The 17774-nt window shown below is 48.0% G+C and overlaps 1 protein-coding gene across 1 annotated transcript in view; it reads left to right on the forward strand.

Moving 5' to 3' along the window:
- The window catches only part of SLC7A5 (solute carrier family 7 member 5), a 40888-nt gene extending 23343 nt beyond the window's left edge, over positions 1–17545 (forward strand). Inside the window, exons 3-10 of the mRNA XM_056361193.1 lie at positions 3282–3387; positions 4157–4201; positions 5455–5578; positions 6645–6748; positions 7527–7623; positions 7916–8065; positions 9205–9382; positions 11283–17545. Of these exons, the coding sequence (XP_056217168.1) occupies positions 3282–3387; positions 4157–4201; positions 5455–5578; positions 6645–6748; positions 7527–7623; positions 7916–8065; positions 9205–9382; positions 11283–11338 (860 nt within the window). The 3' untranslated portion in view covers positions 11339–17545. The remainder of the gene's footprint in view (positions 1–3281; positions 3388–4156; positions 4202–5454; positions 5579–6644; positions 6749–7526; positions 7624–7915; positions 8066–9204; positions 9383–11282) is intronic.
- Positions 17546–17774: the final 229 nt, after the last annotated feature.

A 17774-nucleotide genomic window follows, 5' to 3' on the forward strand; every position in this document is an offset into this window, starting at 1 on the left:
GGGAGCTGCTAAAGAGCGTCAGGTGGACACCTGAGTAAATGAGCTTGTATCGCCTCCTGCTCCAAGGGAACATCTTGGCTCCTCTGGTTATTTGTGTTCTGACATGTTGCTAAATCCATTTTACCATGGGAGCATAGAGACATGAAGTTCAGCGATGTGCAGCAATTTTTTGGAGAGCTACAACTCTTGATAAGCAAGGCAGGGAGAAGGCAGCGAAGTGTCAGCTCCTCAAGTGTTGAGGAGGAACGAAAAGTCCCTTCCTTCCTACCTCGTCTCCTCTCCTGGCTGCCTCCACGTTGACTTGCCACTCCTTTGCCGGTAGCTGCATTTCAGTGCCAGTGCTTCAAAGAGATGTGTTAGGTGCATGCCGCGGCAGGTTCAGGGAAGAGGTGTGCAAGTAATTAGTTATGTTGCACCCATCCATTCCTCTTATCCGCCACCCCCAACCACAGCATAACAAAATGCCAGGCTTTGTTTTAATTTCTTTGCTTCGGTGCTGCTCCCGTAGCGGTCCCGCGCTGCCTTTCCTTCCTCTTTTGTTCACGTTTCCTGGAAGGCAGGCAGTCCTGACACACAGCCAACGTGTCTGGACAGCCCAGCAGGCCACCCACTTGGGCTGGGACCCTTCCTTGCCCACAGGCTGAAGATGCCCCTGGTTCCCAAGCAGGGGGCATACCCTGAATCCAGGCATCTGGTTTTGGGCTGGGTCCCACCGATGCTCTGCTCCCCTCCCCTCCCCTCCCGGCCAGCTGGGCGAGGGTGGCAGCTCAGCCCTTCCTCAGCAGCACCAGCACACGGTTCCTGTGTGAGGTTTGGGAAGGCAATAGAGTGAAACCTGCAGATGCTTCAGAAAAAGGAACATTTGGCCTGAGAGCTTTTTGCCTGTGACAAACAGAAAGAGGCTTGGTGGAAGCCAGTGCCCGGTTCTGGGCAAGAAGTGGAAGTGCGAGCCCACGGCATGATGCTGCTTGTGCCCTGGCTGCTCCCGGATCGCAGCATCCTCCTGACGTCCAGGTGGGAGCCAGGCTGCTGGCAGATCATGGACAGACCTTTGAGAAGAGAGGTCCCGAGAGGTGTTTGAAAGGCCTGGGGAGCTCTCCTGCTCTCCTAGTCTGTTCATCTGCCATTCCAGTAGCTAATTACGGTCACTGTTAACAAAAAGTGTATCTTATTCCCATAACAAAAGACCTGGAAAGAACTAGGCTGGTGATTATTCAGAAGGGGCAGAAAATAAAGTCGGGAAAGCTGAGCCCGAGGGATCCAGCAGAATGTGATACTGTGCACACCCGCCTCCTGCTCAGCCTTTTTATTCACAGCCAGTCCAGGGCATTAATGGTAAATTAAGATTATATGACTGAACGTATAAGCCAGGAATTAAGGTTAAACTCACAACGTTGTATCAGTCTCTCTGCATTTCCTGGCTTTCCTGTTACACTGATGCGCATTTTCTAACCTTGCTTTTTAAAAACAGTTGGTGCATGTTGCTTAAGGAGATTCACCTGCTTGAAGGGGCGTTAAATACAACCAGCATATCCCAAGGTAGATTCAGAAGAGACCTTCCTAGTGCAAGGAGGTTCTGGAGAGAGAGGGGCATGGTGACACCAATGGGGAACTGCAGCCTGCAGTGGGATCTGGGCACGCAGAGCCTCGCAATGTGCTGGACGTAACTGCACGGGGTTTCCCGGACCCGATTGCCCAGTGCAAGAGCTGCTCCTGTGGTCCCGGCTCTTTTGCAGCTCACACCCACAGCATTCCCTTGCAAATGGGATAGTGACAGGTCATGGAAGAAGGCAGAGGGCTGCTGCTTTCCGGGGTATCTCTGTGAGCAGAAAGCACCTTGCGCCCCATGTTAGGGAATATCTTTTTTGACCTGGTTAGGACTGAGCAGGAGGGAGAAAGTTGGTGAGGGGAGCAATGCCCACGATGGAAAGGATGGGGACAGAGCTGGAGGGTCAGGTAGAGGAGGTGAAAGACAAGATGTAGCTCTCCCATGCACACAGGGCAGCTCTGTGTCACCGGCACAGATGCGGAGCAGTCCCTTGGGATGCACCAGCAGACCAATAGCGTGTCAGGAAAATCTGCCGTTCCCACCACCAGCAAGGCGTTAAAAGGCCCGTGCATCTGCATTTGTTACTCAGCCTCTGCAGAAGTGGCTTTTGGTGGCATAGGGGAGTGAAAGGTCCCAGCATGAGATGGGAAAGAGAGCCCATCCAGAGGGAAAATGCTTGGTGTGTTAGCATCCCTCTCCTTTCCCCATATGCACGTGTGGGGTACCTTGCACTAAGAGATGAAGGGTTAAGCTCCAGGCCCTGCTGACTGCCATGTGATGCAGTTGCTCCAGCGATTAGCAGAGATCTGTGCCCTAAGAGGAATCACATGGGCTTCGACAGGTCTCCCTGGATGAAAACGTGCCCTGCCAAATCCTGCCTCCCTCCCTCCCTGCTTTGGTCCTCACCGAGGGGCGCGCTGGGTCCGGGAGGGGAGCGTGGCTTCGCCATCGCAGGCTTACACCCAGGCTCCACATCAAAAGGTAGGGAACAAAACAACGGCAGAGCATTTTAAAGCAAAATAAATAAACCCTTGGCTGCTCTGGGAGAATTCTTACCAAAGGTACAATCGAGTTGTCTATTTATGGCTCTCTGTTTCAAAAGCAGGTACATAACAGGAACTTTTGATATTCAAGCCCTAAAGAGGCTAACTTCTGACATTCAAGCCCCCAAGAACCTGACTTCCCACAATCAAAGGGATTGCCACAACCTTCTGCTTTATCAGGTGGCTGGTGGGACTAGAGGAAATCCTGGGTTTCTGCTTTACTGGGTGGCTGGTGGAAGTGGAGGAAATCCTGGGGTTTTATCGAATGAAAGCAGCTTTCAGTTGAGAGGACAATGTGACAATATCTGTTTGCATAGCATCTTCCAGCAGGAAGGTACCCAGAATATTTTCTTTGCAAGGAGAAGAGAAGGGGGAGATTACCTCAATGATAGCACGTTGCAGTGTGAGAAAGTTTTGAGGGCTCAGTAATGGCCAGTTGCTTGAGACGAGTGTATTTGGGGCTGATTCTTCGGTGCGTTACTCCCGATGAATTAAGCACTGTAAAAACGGATAAATCAGCCCAATACTAATATGTGCACATGCTCCCTAGCATAACCCAAAGTTCATCAGCATGACAATTATCCTAAGAGCAGCTTTTGCCTCCAGGTTTCTTTGTTTCAACACCCACAAAGGCCCTTGGGGTTCACAGTCCATCTACATTGATCCTTTCTTGTTTTTGTTTTGTGCAGGTGACGTGACAAGCCTGACTCCTGAGCGCTCCTTTGAGGGCACAAAAGTAGGCGTGGGGAACATCGTGTTAGCTTTGTACAGCGGTCTCTTTGCCTATGGAGGATGGTAAGATACAGCCCTCTATATTTTTTTAGTGCTAAATATTGCAGTCCATTCCTTTTGTCCCCAGATTGTGTTTGGAGGAAGAGTGTGGTCCAGGATATTCCATTTTTCATGTAACCAGGGCAGTGAGGTAGATGCTTTGGGTTTGCCTAGTAATGTTTTATTGTCATACTTCACACCGCATTTCCCACCAGGACATAGAAGCACAAAGAAGTGGAGGTGATCATGGGATTTCGGAGGCAGCAGATGATGGGTGATGACGCACCGTGATGCTTGGTGCAGCTCCTGGGTGTGTTAGGGGAAAGCAGCAGGGTTGGGTTTAGCTAGCAGAAGAGAGATGTGCTACGTGCCAGTGGACTGACTTTGAGCACAAAACTGAAGCTCCCAGAGGGCTGTTTTGGCAGTCGCTTTGAGCACTTGCAAGCACAAGGAGCCTGCTCAGCTGGCTGTGAGAACAGGCCGGTTGCAGCCGTCCTTATTGCCTGGAGGGACGGCCCTGTCAGTCGTGGGTCCAGCTCTTCACCTGCAGTCATCCCCCTCCCTTGCAAGGAAGCTGGCAGCATGGTGTGCTAGATCCATCGGCACCATCCAGGGCTTGTGCTTCACAGGTTTTGTGCTGGGGGTCTTGGAGTGGGCATCAGCCATCATAAGTTTTACCACAGATGTCAGTCTCGCAACCCCTCCTGAAATTCCCCTGCAGATGAGTGAGATGAAGGGCTTCATTTATTCCATGGACTAACCAGAATTAACTGCCGTTCTTTTTAAATTACAGGAATTACTTGAATTTTGTTACAGAAGAGATGATAAATCCCTACAGGTAGGTGTACGTCCTGTGATAACTTCCCTGGGAGGGAATCCTGTTGTTCTTGGGAAGCCTTTCCTCATGTGTGTAACAGGGTTTGCTAATCAGCCCAGAAGCCAAGGCCTTTTTCTGGGGAAATAGAAAACAAGATAAATTAATGGCATTGTTCCTCCCTGTAACAGGGGAAGGGGAAGAATAATCTCTGTATACGGAGGGCTGTTGCTTACACTGCTTTCCTGTACTGCTAATGTTATCAGTGTTAGAAAGTCCTGCTTCCTTGCCATGGCCTGCTCGTGCCTTTCGGGGTTATGCAGGGGACTCAGTGAGATAAGGATGTGCCACCCTAAAGCAGGACATCACCGATGAATCGGTTTTGCTCATAGGGAAGGTGCCTATGAGGCACTTCTGAGATGAGCTTTGGGGTCACTTGTGCAAGAACCCATTCCTGGCTGGCCCTGGCAGTGATTAGTGCCTGCTGGGAAGCATAAGATTTGATATGCCTTTTCCTTCACAAATACAGTTATAAAAAGGTTTTTGCAGTTTGCAATTACTTTCATGTCTTCTGAATGCAGTCATGGTATTTGACTCTCTCCTCCTGTGGCTTTGAGCTCCACTAGACCAATTATACATGGCATCAAGCAGGGTTTCCTTTTTCAGTTTCCGTTCGCAAATGAAGTTAAAAATATTTGGAAAGGCAGATTTGTACCAATGCAGCCTTGTCTTTATAGACCTGCTCAGACTGTGTCTGAACACATTTTCTTTGAGTTTCCTTAGTCCAGCCAGCTGCAGAGTTAGAGCCTAACAACTGCGTGCTAAATCCCAGACCTTCCCATCTCCTGCAAGAAACCCACCAGCACAAATGATTCTCCTTTGTCCAGAAGAGAATACACGTGTTAATGCCACTGGCTAGCAAGAGACATGGGGGGGTGTGTGTGTGTGTGTATTTTTAATTAATTGCCTTTGCAGTGAGCTTGGATTGTTGCTTGCCCAGACAGCCAGAGCTTCTCCATGCAAAAAGTCCCTTCTGCCATAATCCTTCACTCTACATCTGTCAGTCTCCAGGTTGTTGCTGTGGGGGCATCTTCTGCTCCCCCAGGGGAGCAGTGTGCGGCTGGGAAACCGGACGTGCTGCAGAGTCAGAGGAGCAAAATGGCTCCAGCAAACTTTCAATGAGTACAGGAGGGCTGCAGCATGAGCCACCGATCCCTGGCATCAACAGCTCTTCTGTGAGCTGCAGCGCTCCATTACAATTTGTATTTTCTTCCTAGAAACCTGCCTCTGGCTATCATCATCTCACTACCTGTAGTCACTTTGGTTTATGTGCTGACAAACTTGGCTTACTTCACGACCCTGTCGACAGACCAGATGCTGATGTCCGAGGCCGTGGCTGTGGTAAGATAGGTGCATTTCTGACGCGACTCATCTGTTTTCCAGGGCTGGTTATATCAGACTTACAATCTCTGGATACGTCTTCTAGTTCATTCCAGGTTGATCACAGCTGCTTACAAAAAAGCTGATGTTTGACAGGAATTAAAGAGCATCTGTGATGGGAGCAGGGAGGAACAGCGTGATACCCAGGGGGATTAATCCCAGACAATAGGAAGGGTGGGCAGTCAGTTAGCACTGCGCTTGTAAACATGCAGGGCTGCTGCTGGCCTCATGACTTCTCATCAGTTACCAGAGCATGATATTTATGGGGAAAGGTCATTCAGTCAGTACTGAACTTGATTGTTCTCACTCTGTATCTTCCTTGTTTTAATTAAGACAGAAAAATAATACTTCTATTAATTAAAATGCCATTGCGGTCAGAAATCTGATTGCTTCAGAAGCGAGCAGCATGGTATGACCTTGCAGTCTGAGCATGACCAGGACTGTTCAGTGCTTCAGGAGGAGTCTCACAGTCCAGGATAAGCTGGTCTGGGCCATTCAGGTGCTCCATCCTTTGGGTTAGTACCAAGCTCCGGCTCCAGCCTGCACCTGTGCAGTACTGAATTACTGGAGATGCCAGCCTGTGTCGCGTTGCTCTAGTTGGGTGCCTTTGCAAGACTCACAAGCAATGTAATAAAGGCATAAAACTGCAGTGAAGCAGTCCGGGGTCAGTTTGTGATAAAAAACTACAGCTCCAGGTCACTGTTTTTCTAAGGGGCCGTGTCCCAGGTCCTTACTCAGCAGCTGGCAACATCTGCCTCGCAGTTTCCATTTGGTCTTGAACTTTTGGGTAGCCATTCTGATAAATGTGTGTGAGAGAAGGGCGCGCTGCTGATTTTTTTTGCAATTCTACAATATGCTTTTTCAGGAAGGAGGAGCAGCAAATGGCAATATGGAAAACTCTGTAACAGCTTCAGCTCTAAGCCATGTCATTTGTTCAGATTTCCACAAATATTAAGTCTTTGTAGGCAGCTGTGAATTCTTTCGGACACTCTGGGTGTGACAGATCTGTCTTGTTGCCCCCATTTAGGATTTTGGGAACTATCACCTTGGCGTCATGTCCTGGATCATACCCGTCTTTGTTGGTTTGTCATGCTTTGGATCCGTTAATGGATCTCTCTTCACTTCTTCCCGGTAGGTTTCTTGCTCAATTTTGTGGGTTTTGTTTACGAGTCGTGCTTAATGCCTCTTCGTTTGGAGCTGTCCTCCAAAGAGTGGCTGTGGGTAGACACAAAGTCTAAAGGATCTGGAGGCCATGTGGGGAATGCAGAAAAAAAAAGTGAGGCTTTAAAACCATATCCAGTTTAAAGGAAAAACTTTTAGTGATCTTAGTCTTCTATTCCTCAGGCAAAGTCCTGTTGAAGTTATTAGAACATAAACACAGGTTTGGGGCTCAGTGATGTTGCCCAAGAAAGTGGTGTAATGAAAAGCAGAAACTTAAGAAACTTCAGGGCTGAGAATCCCTCCAGAAAGCGGAGAAAAGATGGGCCAGAACAGGGACTGAGATAGTTCCAGCTCTGACACACATCTCCCAGGTTGTCTTAGGAAAGTCACTTAATTCCTCTCTGCAAAGGAGGATATAAATACATTTTTTTTATTACACTCTTCATCTGTCTCCAGCCTTCCTTCTAGGACAGGGACTTTCCACTGTGTATGTGCAGAGCAGTCTGTGCTGGGGGCTGCTCCTGGAGGGCCCACTCCTGAGCCAGCGACTGGCAAAAGGGCACAGCTGGCATTGTGCAAGGCACTACCAGGGTGGAGAACCTGTGCGGAGCCTGGGCATCTCAGTCTTGCTGCCTTGACACTCTCTAGGCTGAGCCTGGGCTGTCCCTACTTGTTTTGTGCTGAAGACAAACCCCAGCCCGGGGCATAAGGTTGCAGAGGTGATAATTGTTCTGTCTCCTCCCCCCAGGCTGTTCTTTGTGGGGTCCCGAGAAGGACACTTGCCTTCAATCCTGTCTATGATTCACCCCAGACTTCTCACTCCTGTGCCATCCCTCATTTTTACGGTAAGCACCTGGGTCTGTGGTGGTGAGTGTTGACCTGGTACTGAAAAATAGTAGGATCCCATCCGAGCGGTTGGAGGGGGACTACTTGGGCACCACCTCCAGACACAGCCACTCCTGCATGTACCTAAAGGAGGGGATGGACCCTCCTCCTCCTCATATCCTCATATTTCACTTCTGTTTTGAAATTGCCTGAAGAGGCAACTAGTTCTTCTAAAATACCTGTATTTAGTGCTGTAACATACATGGCTCCGCCAACTCCCTTTGCTAATGGCTTTTTATTTTTTGGATGCAGTGCATCATGACCCTGCTCTATGCCTTCTCCAACAACATTTTCTCAGTCATCAACTTCTTCAGCTTCTTCAACTGGCTCTGCGTGGCTCTGGCCATCATCGGCATGATGTGGTTGCGTTACAAGAAGCCAGAGCTGGAGAGGCCCATCAAGGTGAGAACAGTGTGGTAATTGCATGGTCCTCCCTGAGCCCCTTCTCACCAAGTTCAAGTATGGCTGTTTGTCCTGTATGGAGGAGGGACTGGGGTTGCAAGCATGCAGGGGAAATGTTGTGTAGTAGCTAACACAGGTGTTTCTGCTGCATGGAATTTGCTAAATGCGGATCAGGGTGGGAGGACGAAGAGCTGCCGTGGCCATAGGGACATCAGCCTGAAGGAGACTCTGAGTGTCAGAGATGCAGCGTGTTATGGTGGGGTAGCCCAGCAGGAAGCTCTCGATGACTAACATATTCCCCAGGACAAATTACTGGCTGTGGCTCTCAGTGAAACACTCTGTACCATCACAGAATTAACTTTAAATAGTTTTTTAATAAAGCAGACAAACCCACGCCTGCCGAGATGAGAACTTTGTTCTTTTTGTCCTTGGCCAGCTTGGCAGTACCGCGTCCATCTGGGAGGAGGCCAAGATCATGTCAGCCACAAGCGTGTCTGCCTTCCTTAAAGGCATGTTTCTCACTCATCCCGCAGCACACGCAGGTCTCTGCCAGGCAACAGGCAGCCAGACAGAAACAAACTCTCAGACCTGTACCAGTGCCTTCCCAAAGGAACTCTTGGCAGGGTGTTTCCTTTGTTTTTTGGTTTTTCTTCTAAGACCTGGGCTGCTCAGAGCAGCGTAGCCGAGTCCCCTGAGAAACCGCTGTGAAGATGCTATGGCTTGTGCTGTGGTTGCTGCTGAATTTGATGCTGTACAGGTGCTTTTTATAAGGAATCATTCAAGTATGGAATTGGGGTCAAAAAAAAGGGTGCTGAGAAATGCTCACAGCTCTTGCAAGCCACATCTTTGTGCTTTGTTTTGCTGGTTTTAAAGGAACGTGTTAGGTGTTAACCTAACATCTGCTTTTTCTGGGGCTGATAAAGAGCACTGCCTATATCGATACCTTCCCCATGGCAATTCAAGGTCACGGTCCCCTTGTTCAGAGCACTGGGACAGACAGGAGCACCATCCATATAGGGGTCCCTGGTGGAACATGAACTTCTTCCCTCACCGGGCTGTACAGCAAGATAAACTTCCCTGGAAAGTGTACCCTGTTCCCCTGATACAACTTCTAACCTGTTCTTTGGGTCCTTGTTTAGGTGAACATCTGCCTGCCCATTTTCTTCATCCTGGCCTGCTTGTTTCTCATTGCTGTTTCCTTCTGGATGACGCCGAAGGAATGTGCGATTGGGTTTGCAATCATCTTCAGTGGGATCCCTGTTTACTTCTTTGGGGTCTGGTGGCAAAACAAGCCCAAGTGGGTTCTCCAAGGCATCTGTAAGTATTAGCAGTGAAAAGCAAGGGTGCAGCCTTGGCTTTTCCTCCAAAAATAGCAGGTTTTCGGTGAGCATGCTACAGCTAGTAGCTAGTACCGGCTCTCCTTTGTGTAGTGGCGGCTTCCAATGTCTTGGCTCAGATCAGTTCTTCTTTAATGGTAACAAGTTTTAACCTGATGATTACTGTATCTACTAAGCACCCAAAACGGACCCTGACTTGTGATAATAGCTAAGTTTGGGCCAAATACCATGTCTGTATTTTTTTTATCTTGGCAAACAGGTTGTTATGCAGTGGAGCGTAATATCCTGAGCACATTGCTGCCTTTCTTCTGCCTCCTGTAAAAGCGCAGGTCAAGCCTTTTCTCACCAGAGAGTCCCTTTCTAGTGGTGTAGGAAAGGAAAAGAAGAAACAGCCTAACGTTCTGAGCACAGTTGGCCTCAATTTGACTGCTGAAAATGCGTAATTAGTCCCAATCCATCGCTTAGCCAGTGCTAACGTTTCTGGTCCTGTCAAAGCCCTCCTTGGCATCAAAATGTGGCAGCAGGGCAGAGGGAGAGGAAGATCCTTTTGACATTTTCTCTTATTCTCTTACGAGTTTTTTTTTTTTTAGCTATCTTCCTACAAGTTTTTCCAACAGCTGATGCTACACCACAGTGTGTTTTGAAGGGATGGAGAGGCTGTGCTTGGCACATGTAACCTCTGTCTGAACAACTGAATCAAGAAAGTCAATCCGTGTTGTCCAAGTAACTAAACTCTACCATCTGCCTCCTAGCTCTCATACAGCAGGCTGACCTAGAAAAGCAGACAAGTAGAAATGCCCAGCCTTAGCTGGATGCTTTTTATGAAGAAGAAAAAGGCTTTCAACAGTGCTCAGCAGCACTTGTTATTCTTTCCCCCCCATCTCTCTCTCTCCCTCTCTCACACACTCACTTTTTCATTCTGAGTATTAGGCTCAGTTCCTGGAAAAGCCATTTTTGCAGTGCTTGGGTGGCAAATTACCATATTGATTGTTTACCACCATCAAAAGCTTTAAGGAGAATATAGAAAATATTCTGGGAACATTTTGCGGGAATGATGATCCTGCAAATGTCCAGTTAGAAACATATGAACTTTAAACACATATATATTAATATATTGCAGGTAATTTGATCACCTCCAACTGATCTGGGTTTGACTTTGCGTGTATTTAGAATTAGTGCTAGCTTTACCTGGCAAGGCTATCTCGTGATCTCCAAACACACAGCGAAGCAGCAGAAAGCACAGGTGTGTTTGGATACCAGCTACCAGAACTAATGGGTGGAAAAATAAAGTTACTTCAGTTTAGCACCTTTCCTGTGCAAACTTGCATTTGAAATGCTTCCTTTACTCCTCACCTGCTCTGTGCAGGGCAGTGGCCTCTGCCTTCTGGCAGGTTTTCTGCCCAGGTTTTGCCCTGGGTACTTGAGCCTTTAAGGAAGCTATGTGCACATAGAGCCGAGGTCTCCAAAATTGGAAGTAAAAGCATCAGCTTTTTATATTTTCTATGCCCTTTTGTGCTGTTGTGCCTGAGTCAGTTTTGTCTGCTTGTAGTTATGGCATTTAAAGATAGTTACCCTATCACCACACAATTAGAAACTGCTGTCGGGAGGGACCAGAGGCTCTCTTGGGGCAGTACTGCATCCTTGCTGCAGGAGCAAAGCTCCCAGTGTTACACATTGAGGTTCTGGGCATGAATAGAGAGTAGCCCATGGCTTATTTGCTTTCAAGTCTTAAATTGTATTTGGACTAATCTTGCTCAGAATCACGGTGGGGAGGCAAATGGGTCAGCCTTTCAGAGGCAGAGCATCATGAACCAAGACCAAGATACATGTTGGGCCCCTGCGTGCGATTTCTGACCTGTACTTTGCTTTCTTCCCCGCAGTCTCTGCAACAGTCCTGTGCCAGAAGCTGATGGAAGTGGTTCCACAAGAATCATAAGCAGGAAAAGCAGAGACATTCAGCTCGAGGAAACGCACAATATTATTTTAAGACAACACAAGGAGAAAATGCTTCTGATCCCTCGTAAACGAAACCTAGGCACTGCAGCAGCCCGTTGGAGCTCTTCGTGTCTGACAGCACGCCCCCAGCTCTGCCTTGCCTCCTCCAGCCCCTCCATCACCACCCTTTAGCCTGGCAGATGAGCAGCCCTGAGATGAGAAGTTCTTGGTACGAACGTGGGTCAGAAGGAGGAATTCCTGCTGGCAGCTTCAAAGGGGTCCTGCCTGCCCGGCAGCAGCGAGTCCGATCAGCATCTCTGTGTGTGTGTGATACCGAGAGCTGTACTTCAGTTCCATGTAGGCTTACTGGGCTTGGGTCTGGGATCCCTCAGATGATGGCAGATCTGCTTGCAAGCCTGGTTTGAGTGTTTTCAGCCTTACAAACGTGCCTGGGGCTGGGACTGTCACAGAGCTGCAGGGTGGTTCTGAGCCTGGCCCTCCTGCCTTACCTAGTCAAGGGAGGGTGGTTGGGAAGCAAAGGTTGGCTGAAGATGGCTCATGTGCTCACACACACACAAACTCATACCAAAATACATGCTGCTGGATGCTTTGACTGTGTCCACTGGAGTGACTTAGGTGAGACAAGGCAGAGCAGTGTCAGTGTCAGACAAATGATGTGGGGAGGCCTCATCTGACTTTCATTGCGTTCCTGACTAGAGCACTCAGGGTCCCCTGCCACTGTCTGGCTTTAAACTCTCAGATCCAAGCCATCTCCCTGCTACTGAGCCGGTCCTCTGGGATGCTTTTCACCAAACGTCCATCCCATGGCCCTGTGAATTAGCACTGGGGCAGGTGCAGGCCTGAGGGTGGAGTTCCTCCTGATAAACCCAGGAAATTGCAATTATCAGAAGGCCAAGTCCTTGGCTTGCTCACTCCATGTTTTTCCGCAGATAAGCTATCGTCCAGCATGGGATGAGCAACACCATGCTCTCCGAATGGCCCTGTTCATTGCCTGCAGTGTGATTCGTGTTTTCCCCTGAACCATTTGCAAAGAGAAAATAAGGGTGGGATTCCCTTAGCTCATTCCCTGGGGTCTGTCTGTGCATTGCCTGTTGCCATGCCCTCCGTTATGCTGTGTCTCTTCTAGAACGTGCAGTGGAGATGGGACCAGCTGGATCTGGGGGCACAGAAAAGGGCAGATGTCCCCAGAACGGCTGGAGCCTGGCTTTAATCTTGGGCTGCTGTAGATGGTCTGTTTGCCTCTAAGAAGTAGGGCCTGGGGGCCTCGGAACTGCAGCATTTGGCTTGGTGAGATGCCCCCACCAACACCCTCCCATTCAGGGAGTGGTCTCTGAGCATAAAACCCACAATCCGCATGTGAAATCTTGTTTTGCTGTTGTGGGTGGTGCAGTCCCATCCCCTGACCCCACCCCAAATCTCTCTAGTTCCCGAGTAGCCAAAACTGTCCTCTTAGGAACATGTTGCTTCATTTGGTCAAAAGCATCACCTTTTCAGCAAAACTGCAGTTCTTGAACAATTTGCTTATTACGCCTCTGCGCTCAAGGTGATAGTTGGAAATCAAAAGCATCTTTTTCCCCATAAGGGAGCTGCTTCAGTCTCTGCTACAGATCTTTGTGCTTGTGCTTTGTGCAAATGGGTTGTTGAACTACTTTTTCTCCTCATTATTTTTGTAACCTAAGCCATTTGGAAGCCGGGATCCTCCAAAAGCTAATGCTTTCTCCTTGTAGCATAGAGTTATTTTGGATGAAGAGGCATTAAGGACACCAATGGTACTAGCTCATGCTTTGTCCTTGTAAGAAGTTCCTTAGCAAAAAAAAAAGTGTGTGTTCTAGCAGGTGGCAGCTTCTGTTCAAGTGTGTGTGACAATGACCGTGCCTATGTCAGCGAGTATCTATGTGCAGCTTTTTGCTATTGCTTCATCAGCCACGTGTCTTTACTTTGAGGCAGTGCAGGAGGAACGGGCGAGACAATCATCACGCTGAAAAACTTTGCTGTCAGGTTGCTTATTCAATGGCAGCACCATGTAGAGATACCCAGGCCAGCTCAGGTGCCACTTCATGTGTTTTAGCGTTGAGCTTTCCAGGAGCTAAGTTAACCTGTGGAGAGTTGCAGCTGGTTTGGGTGTACCTACAGTGCAGAAGAACCCAAAGTTTATGGCCAGTGCCTGGCTGTTCAGGGACCTACGTGCAATGAATTGGAGCATCTCCGATCCAGTGCCTGCGGAGAGGCGTTTGCATAAATAAGGTCATGAACCATAAAACCTAAACTCAATTTTTGGAATCCTCGTCCAGCTGAAGGCTGAGATGTTTTGGCAGGGTAGTGATGGGAAATTGCTGCTTATGCTGGACCTGTGTCATGGAGCGAGAACCTCAGTCTGTCACCTTCCACTTTGTCTGCAGCTTTTTTGGCTGTAGCGGTCTCAGAGCCAGCTTCCTGCAGGGCCTGGGTTCAGTGGAGGGACTCAGTGCTAGCAGATACCAGCAGAATTATTTGTGATGCAAAGGAAAGGGATTTTAGCTCTCATCCACCTCAGTCCAACATAAATTAGCACTCAAGTCCCATCCACAGAGCGCTCAGAAATGGGTCCAAATCTCCCAGAGGCGTGGGGTTACTTGGTTTGGACACATCTTTAAACGAGTTTCATCAGTGATGAAGACCATCACTACATTATATCCTCTTGGTGAACCTTTTCACACTGGTTTTGACAAGGAGATGTCACACTGAGAAATATTTTTTTATTAATTAACCAATCTTAATTAAATCCTTAACTCGCTTGCTGGCTCTTTATGAATATTCATGATTTTTCACTTGCTGCTGAAGATCTTTCTCTTGTACTAACCTGCTGGCTCTGGCATTGATACCATATGTTTCATGGTGATCTTGCCAGCATCTCCCTGGCAATAGAGCTACAGGAAGAAACTGAACCAGGTACCAGCACAGAATGACAAAAATGTTGAACAGCTCACATCTCAATGCTGACCTTTCAAAAACCTGACTTCTTTTATCCCTGATTCATTGACCCCAATAGTTCCCCAGCACCACTAGTGCTTGGTGATACGGCTGTAAGAGGTTGGGTTATTTTTTTCCTGGAGGCTAGGGAGATAAAGAGTAAGGGGGTAAAACTGAATTTCATTTTATAAAGAAAACACAATAAAATAATTTCTCGAGTGGGTGAAACTGATGCTAACAGCATCTGCTGTCCAGTGTGACAGCTTGTAACACAGATCAGCAGACAGGAGTGTCTCCTGCCCTCAGGGGCATGCCGTGTTCAGCTGGATTTTGGTATGGCAAGAGAGACAGAATACATCCCCATGAAGACTTCCTTGCTGCTTGATTTCCTGAAATGTGGAATGACACATGTCACAGAGGGTGAAATGAGCAACAGAGACTTCACAGAAAATTTCTTATCTTTCCCAGCACTGGATGTGGGATTTTTTTCTGTTGTTTCTCTGCTTGTGCTCTTTTGAGCCTGTGATCAGTCACATCTGTTGCAAGCCAGCAAGGGAGATAAACCCTTGCCGCAAAGGATACATAGAACCACAGTGACCGTGAGTTTATTTTCCTAAACAGTAGCTACAGTTAAAGGATGTTCCATGTGAATCTATTTCATATGGCAAAGATAGCTGGAGTGGTCATGTCAGTGGAATCATGGAATTGTTTAGATTGGAAGAGACCTTTAAGATCATCAGGTCCAACTGTGGAGCCAAGGCTATGTATTTCTGCAAGCAATGGCAGTGCTGCAGTAGCCCCTTGGTCCTTGTACTAAACCCCCCTTTCAATTATTGCTACTCTTAGCTTGTTTTTAAGTGTTCAGACTCCCAGGCAGTTGGTGGTTGGGGTGTGCACGGAATAGCATCCTGCAGGGGTTGCTCAACAGTAGGGCAGGGGTGTGCAGGAGCTGGGGGCCGGGCACTTCCTTACCCATTGGGTTCCTCTTTCTGAACAAGAAACCTTCCTGACTGAGAGGGGAACCAGCCCCGCTCAGCCCTGCAAAATCTCCTGGCCAAAAGTCGGGGGGATTTAGGTCATCTTGGGTAGAATGTATTATTATTTTTTTTTAAACTTCCTGCAGTATTTGCAGTGTTTTCCATCTCGGATACCATGTTCTGGTAAACACGCTTTTGTTTTTAATGGCACCCTCTGTGGATACTAAGTTCAAAGGGACTCTGTCACTGTTGAACAAACTTTAACGACCCTTCAACTGGATTGAGGTTTGTAATAAGTGGCTTTGTTGTCCTCCGAGCCCTCTCCCTGTGGGTGGCTCAGGCAGGACAATAAATTGGGCTCCTCCGCTGTGGGTCTGCCCAGGAGCGGAGCCCGTGAGGGGCAGTGGTTTTGCAGCAGAGGTCTTTGCCGTGGCTGCCGCTTCCCAACATGGGGAGGTGTTTGCAGTGACAGAGTCCTGGTCCAGCTGTGGGAAATCACAGGGAAGGCTTCCACTCAGTCTGGAAAGGTACCCGTGCCTTCAGCCGAGACTGCAGTGTCCTTGGGCTTTAATAAAAAATAAAAATAAAAATAAAAAAAAGAAAAAAAGGAAATGACCAAATGTCATTACACAACACTCTGGCTGTTTGGGGCTATTCTTGTGGGATGCCAGCTTTTTCATCAACCCGTTGCACAACTCCATTTCTAGTGACATCAAAGGGGAAGGCAACGTTGGCTATTGAGAAAGGGCTGGAACAAAGCTTCCTACTGGAGCTTGGGAAAGGGCAGCCCAGGGGTGGGATGGCTCTGGTTCCCCTGCAGGGCTCATGCTGAGGTCTGCTGGCCAGTGTCGCAACCTCGGCAGAGCCCTGTGTACTGAATCACAGCTTTGTGCTGGCCCTGGGAGCCTGGCGAGCATCTCCAGCTGTGGGCCGGGCCAGCGCGGCTGGAGCCGGCGGTGCCTGGCTGCTGACCAGGGAGCACAGCAGCCGACTTCCTGCGGCGATGGGAATCTGCTCCCGTGCCTCCGCTGGGGACCTTGCCCAGGCTGGGGCATCCCTTGAGACCTTGGCACCGAGGGATGCTCAAAGGGCTCTCCATTTCTGGTAGCTTCTCGAGGAGTTACAGCCCGCCAGCCTTATGCTGGTTTTGCCCGTACTTGACAAGTTTCTTCCCAGTTTACATGGTCCAAACTGGAACTAGTAGGTGGGGTGTGGGGGGGGTGCGTGTGTGCGTGGGATGCTCTGGGCTTGGTGGAACGAAGAGCTCCCCGTTTGGTGCAGATGCTCTCACCCACAAGATGTAGTAGTAGGAAATGTGGCTCGGGTTAGGTCCCCCCTAAGGAACCAATGTCCAGAGGATTATTTCTTTGCTTTTAGCCCCCTGTTCCTTGCGTGAGAAGGGGTGTTGCTTCCTCCAGCTGTTGAAGTGTTAATGAGAAAAAAAATTATTTTTTTAAATATTGAATTAATTTTTAAATGGCCTAAAAGAGACTTTATATCTACATCTAAATTGTTCCCGTTGGGTGATGTTCATCTCTGCGCAGGGGCTCTGTAAGCACTCGGATGCTCTCCTGCATCCCAGCCAGCGGGACGTGGCACTGCAGGGCCTGGCTGCATCTCCTGCGCTGGGATGAATATCACATGTAGGGAAAAAGTCCTTATCTGTTCAGAGGACAGGGTGAGGTCTGTGTCCCACCTAAATCCATGCAAAAGGAGAATTTCAAGTGGTACCCAGACCTTGCACTGGCCCGCAGAACATAAAGAGGGTGAAATTCACTTGTAGTGAATAATCTGACGCGTCAGAGATACCGTTCTTCTAAAGTTTGTATTTTTGTTGGTTTTTTAAAAACACAGAAAAAAAAAGATCTTAACATACAGAAGAAAATCTAGATCTGATTTACAATTTTGTTATATTTGATTGCTTTAAAAATATTTTACTAATTTAAATGTTGCTGTAGATGACTATTTATTTTAAGGGGTAAATATCTTTTAGTCTTAATACTTCTACAGTAAGCGCTGTCTATTTACAATGTTTGTGTTCCTGTCAACACAGCTATTCCACGACTGACTGAGTGCTGGTCAGCCAGTAGTAACTTAATCAAATTGCCTTGTAAAACAAGATGTCTCCTGCAATGGATTTTTTCTAGTATTTCTTGATTCTTTTATGTCTGTGTTTAACAAATCTGTTAAATGTTTGGGTTGTTCTATGTTTTGGGTCATTGTTTTGTTTTTTTTTTTTAACAAAGAAAGCTGAATTACAACTTTCTTGTTGCTGGTCTTTGCCTCTAAAACTTGTCTTTTGCAAAAGGTTGCCTTGTTTATCCCAGATCCACCAGCATCTGAGCCCTGGGATTCCAAGTGTTTCTCTTGCAGATGGGTCTAGAAGCACAGCTGAGTGACGACAGCATCTGTTCCTCTGTCACCATCCTCCTTTTTAAAATTCTAGTTACCATTTCTAGGTTTGTATGTGTTAAGACTAAGGGAGTGGGA

This window comes from Falco biarmicus, chromosome 15, assembly GCF_023638135.1.
Source record: "Falco biarmicus isolate bFalBia1 chromosome 15, bFalBia1.pri, whole genome shotgun sequence".
NCBI classification, from domain to species: Eukaryota; Metazoa; Chordata; class Aves; order Falconiformes; family Falconidae; genus Falco; species Falco biarmicus.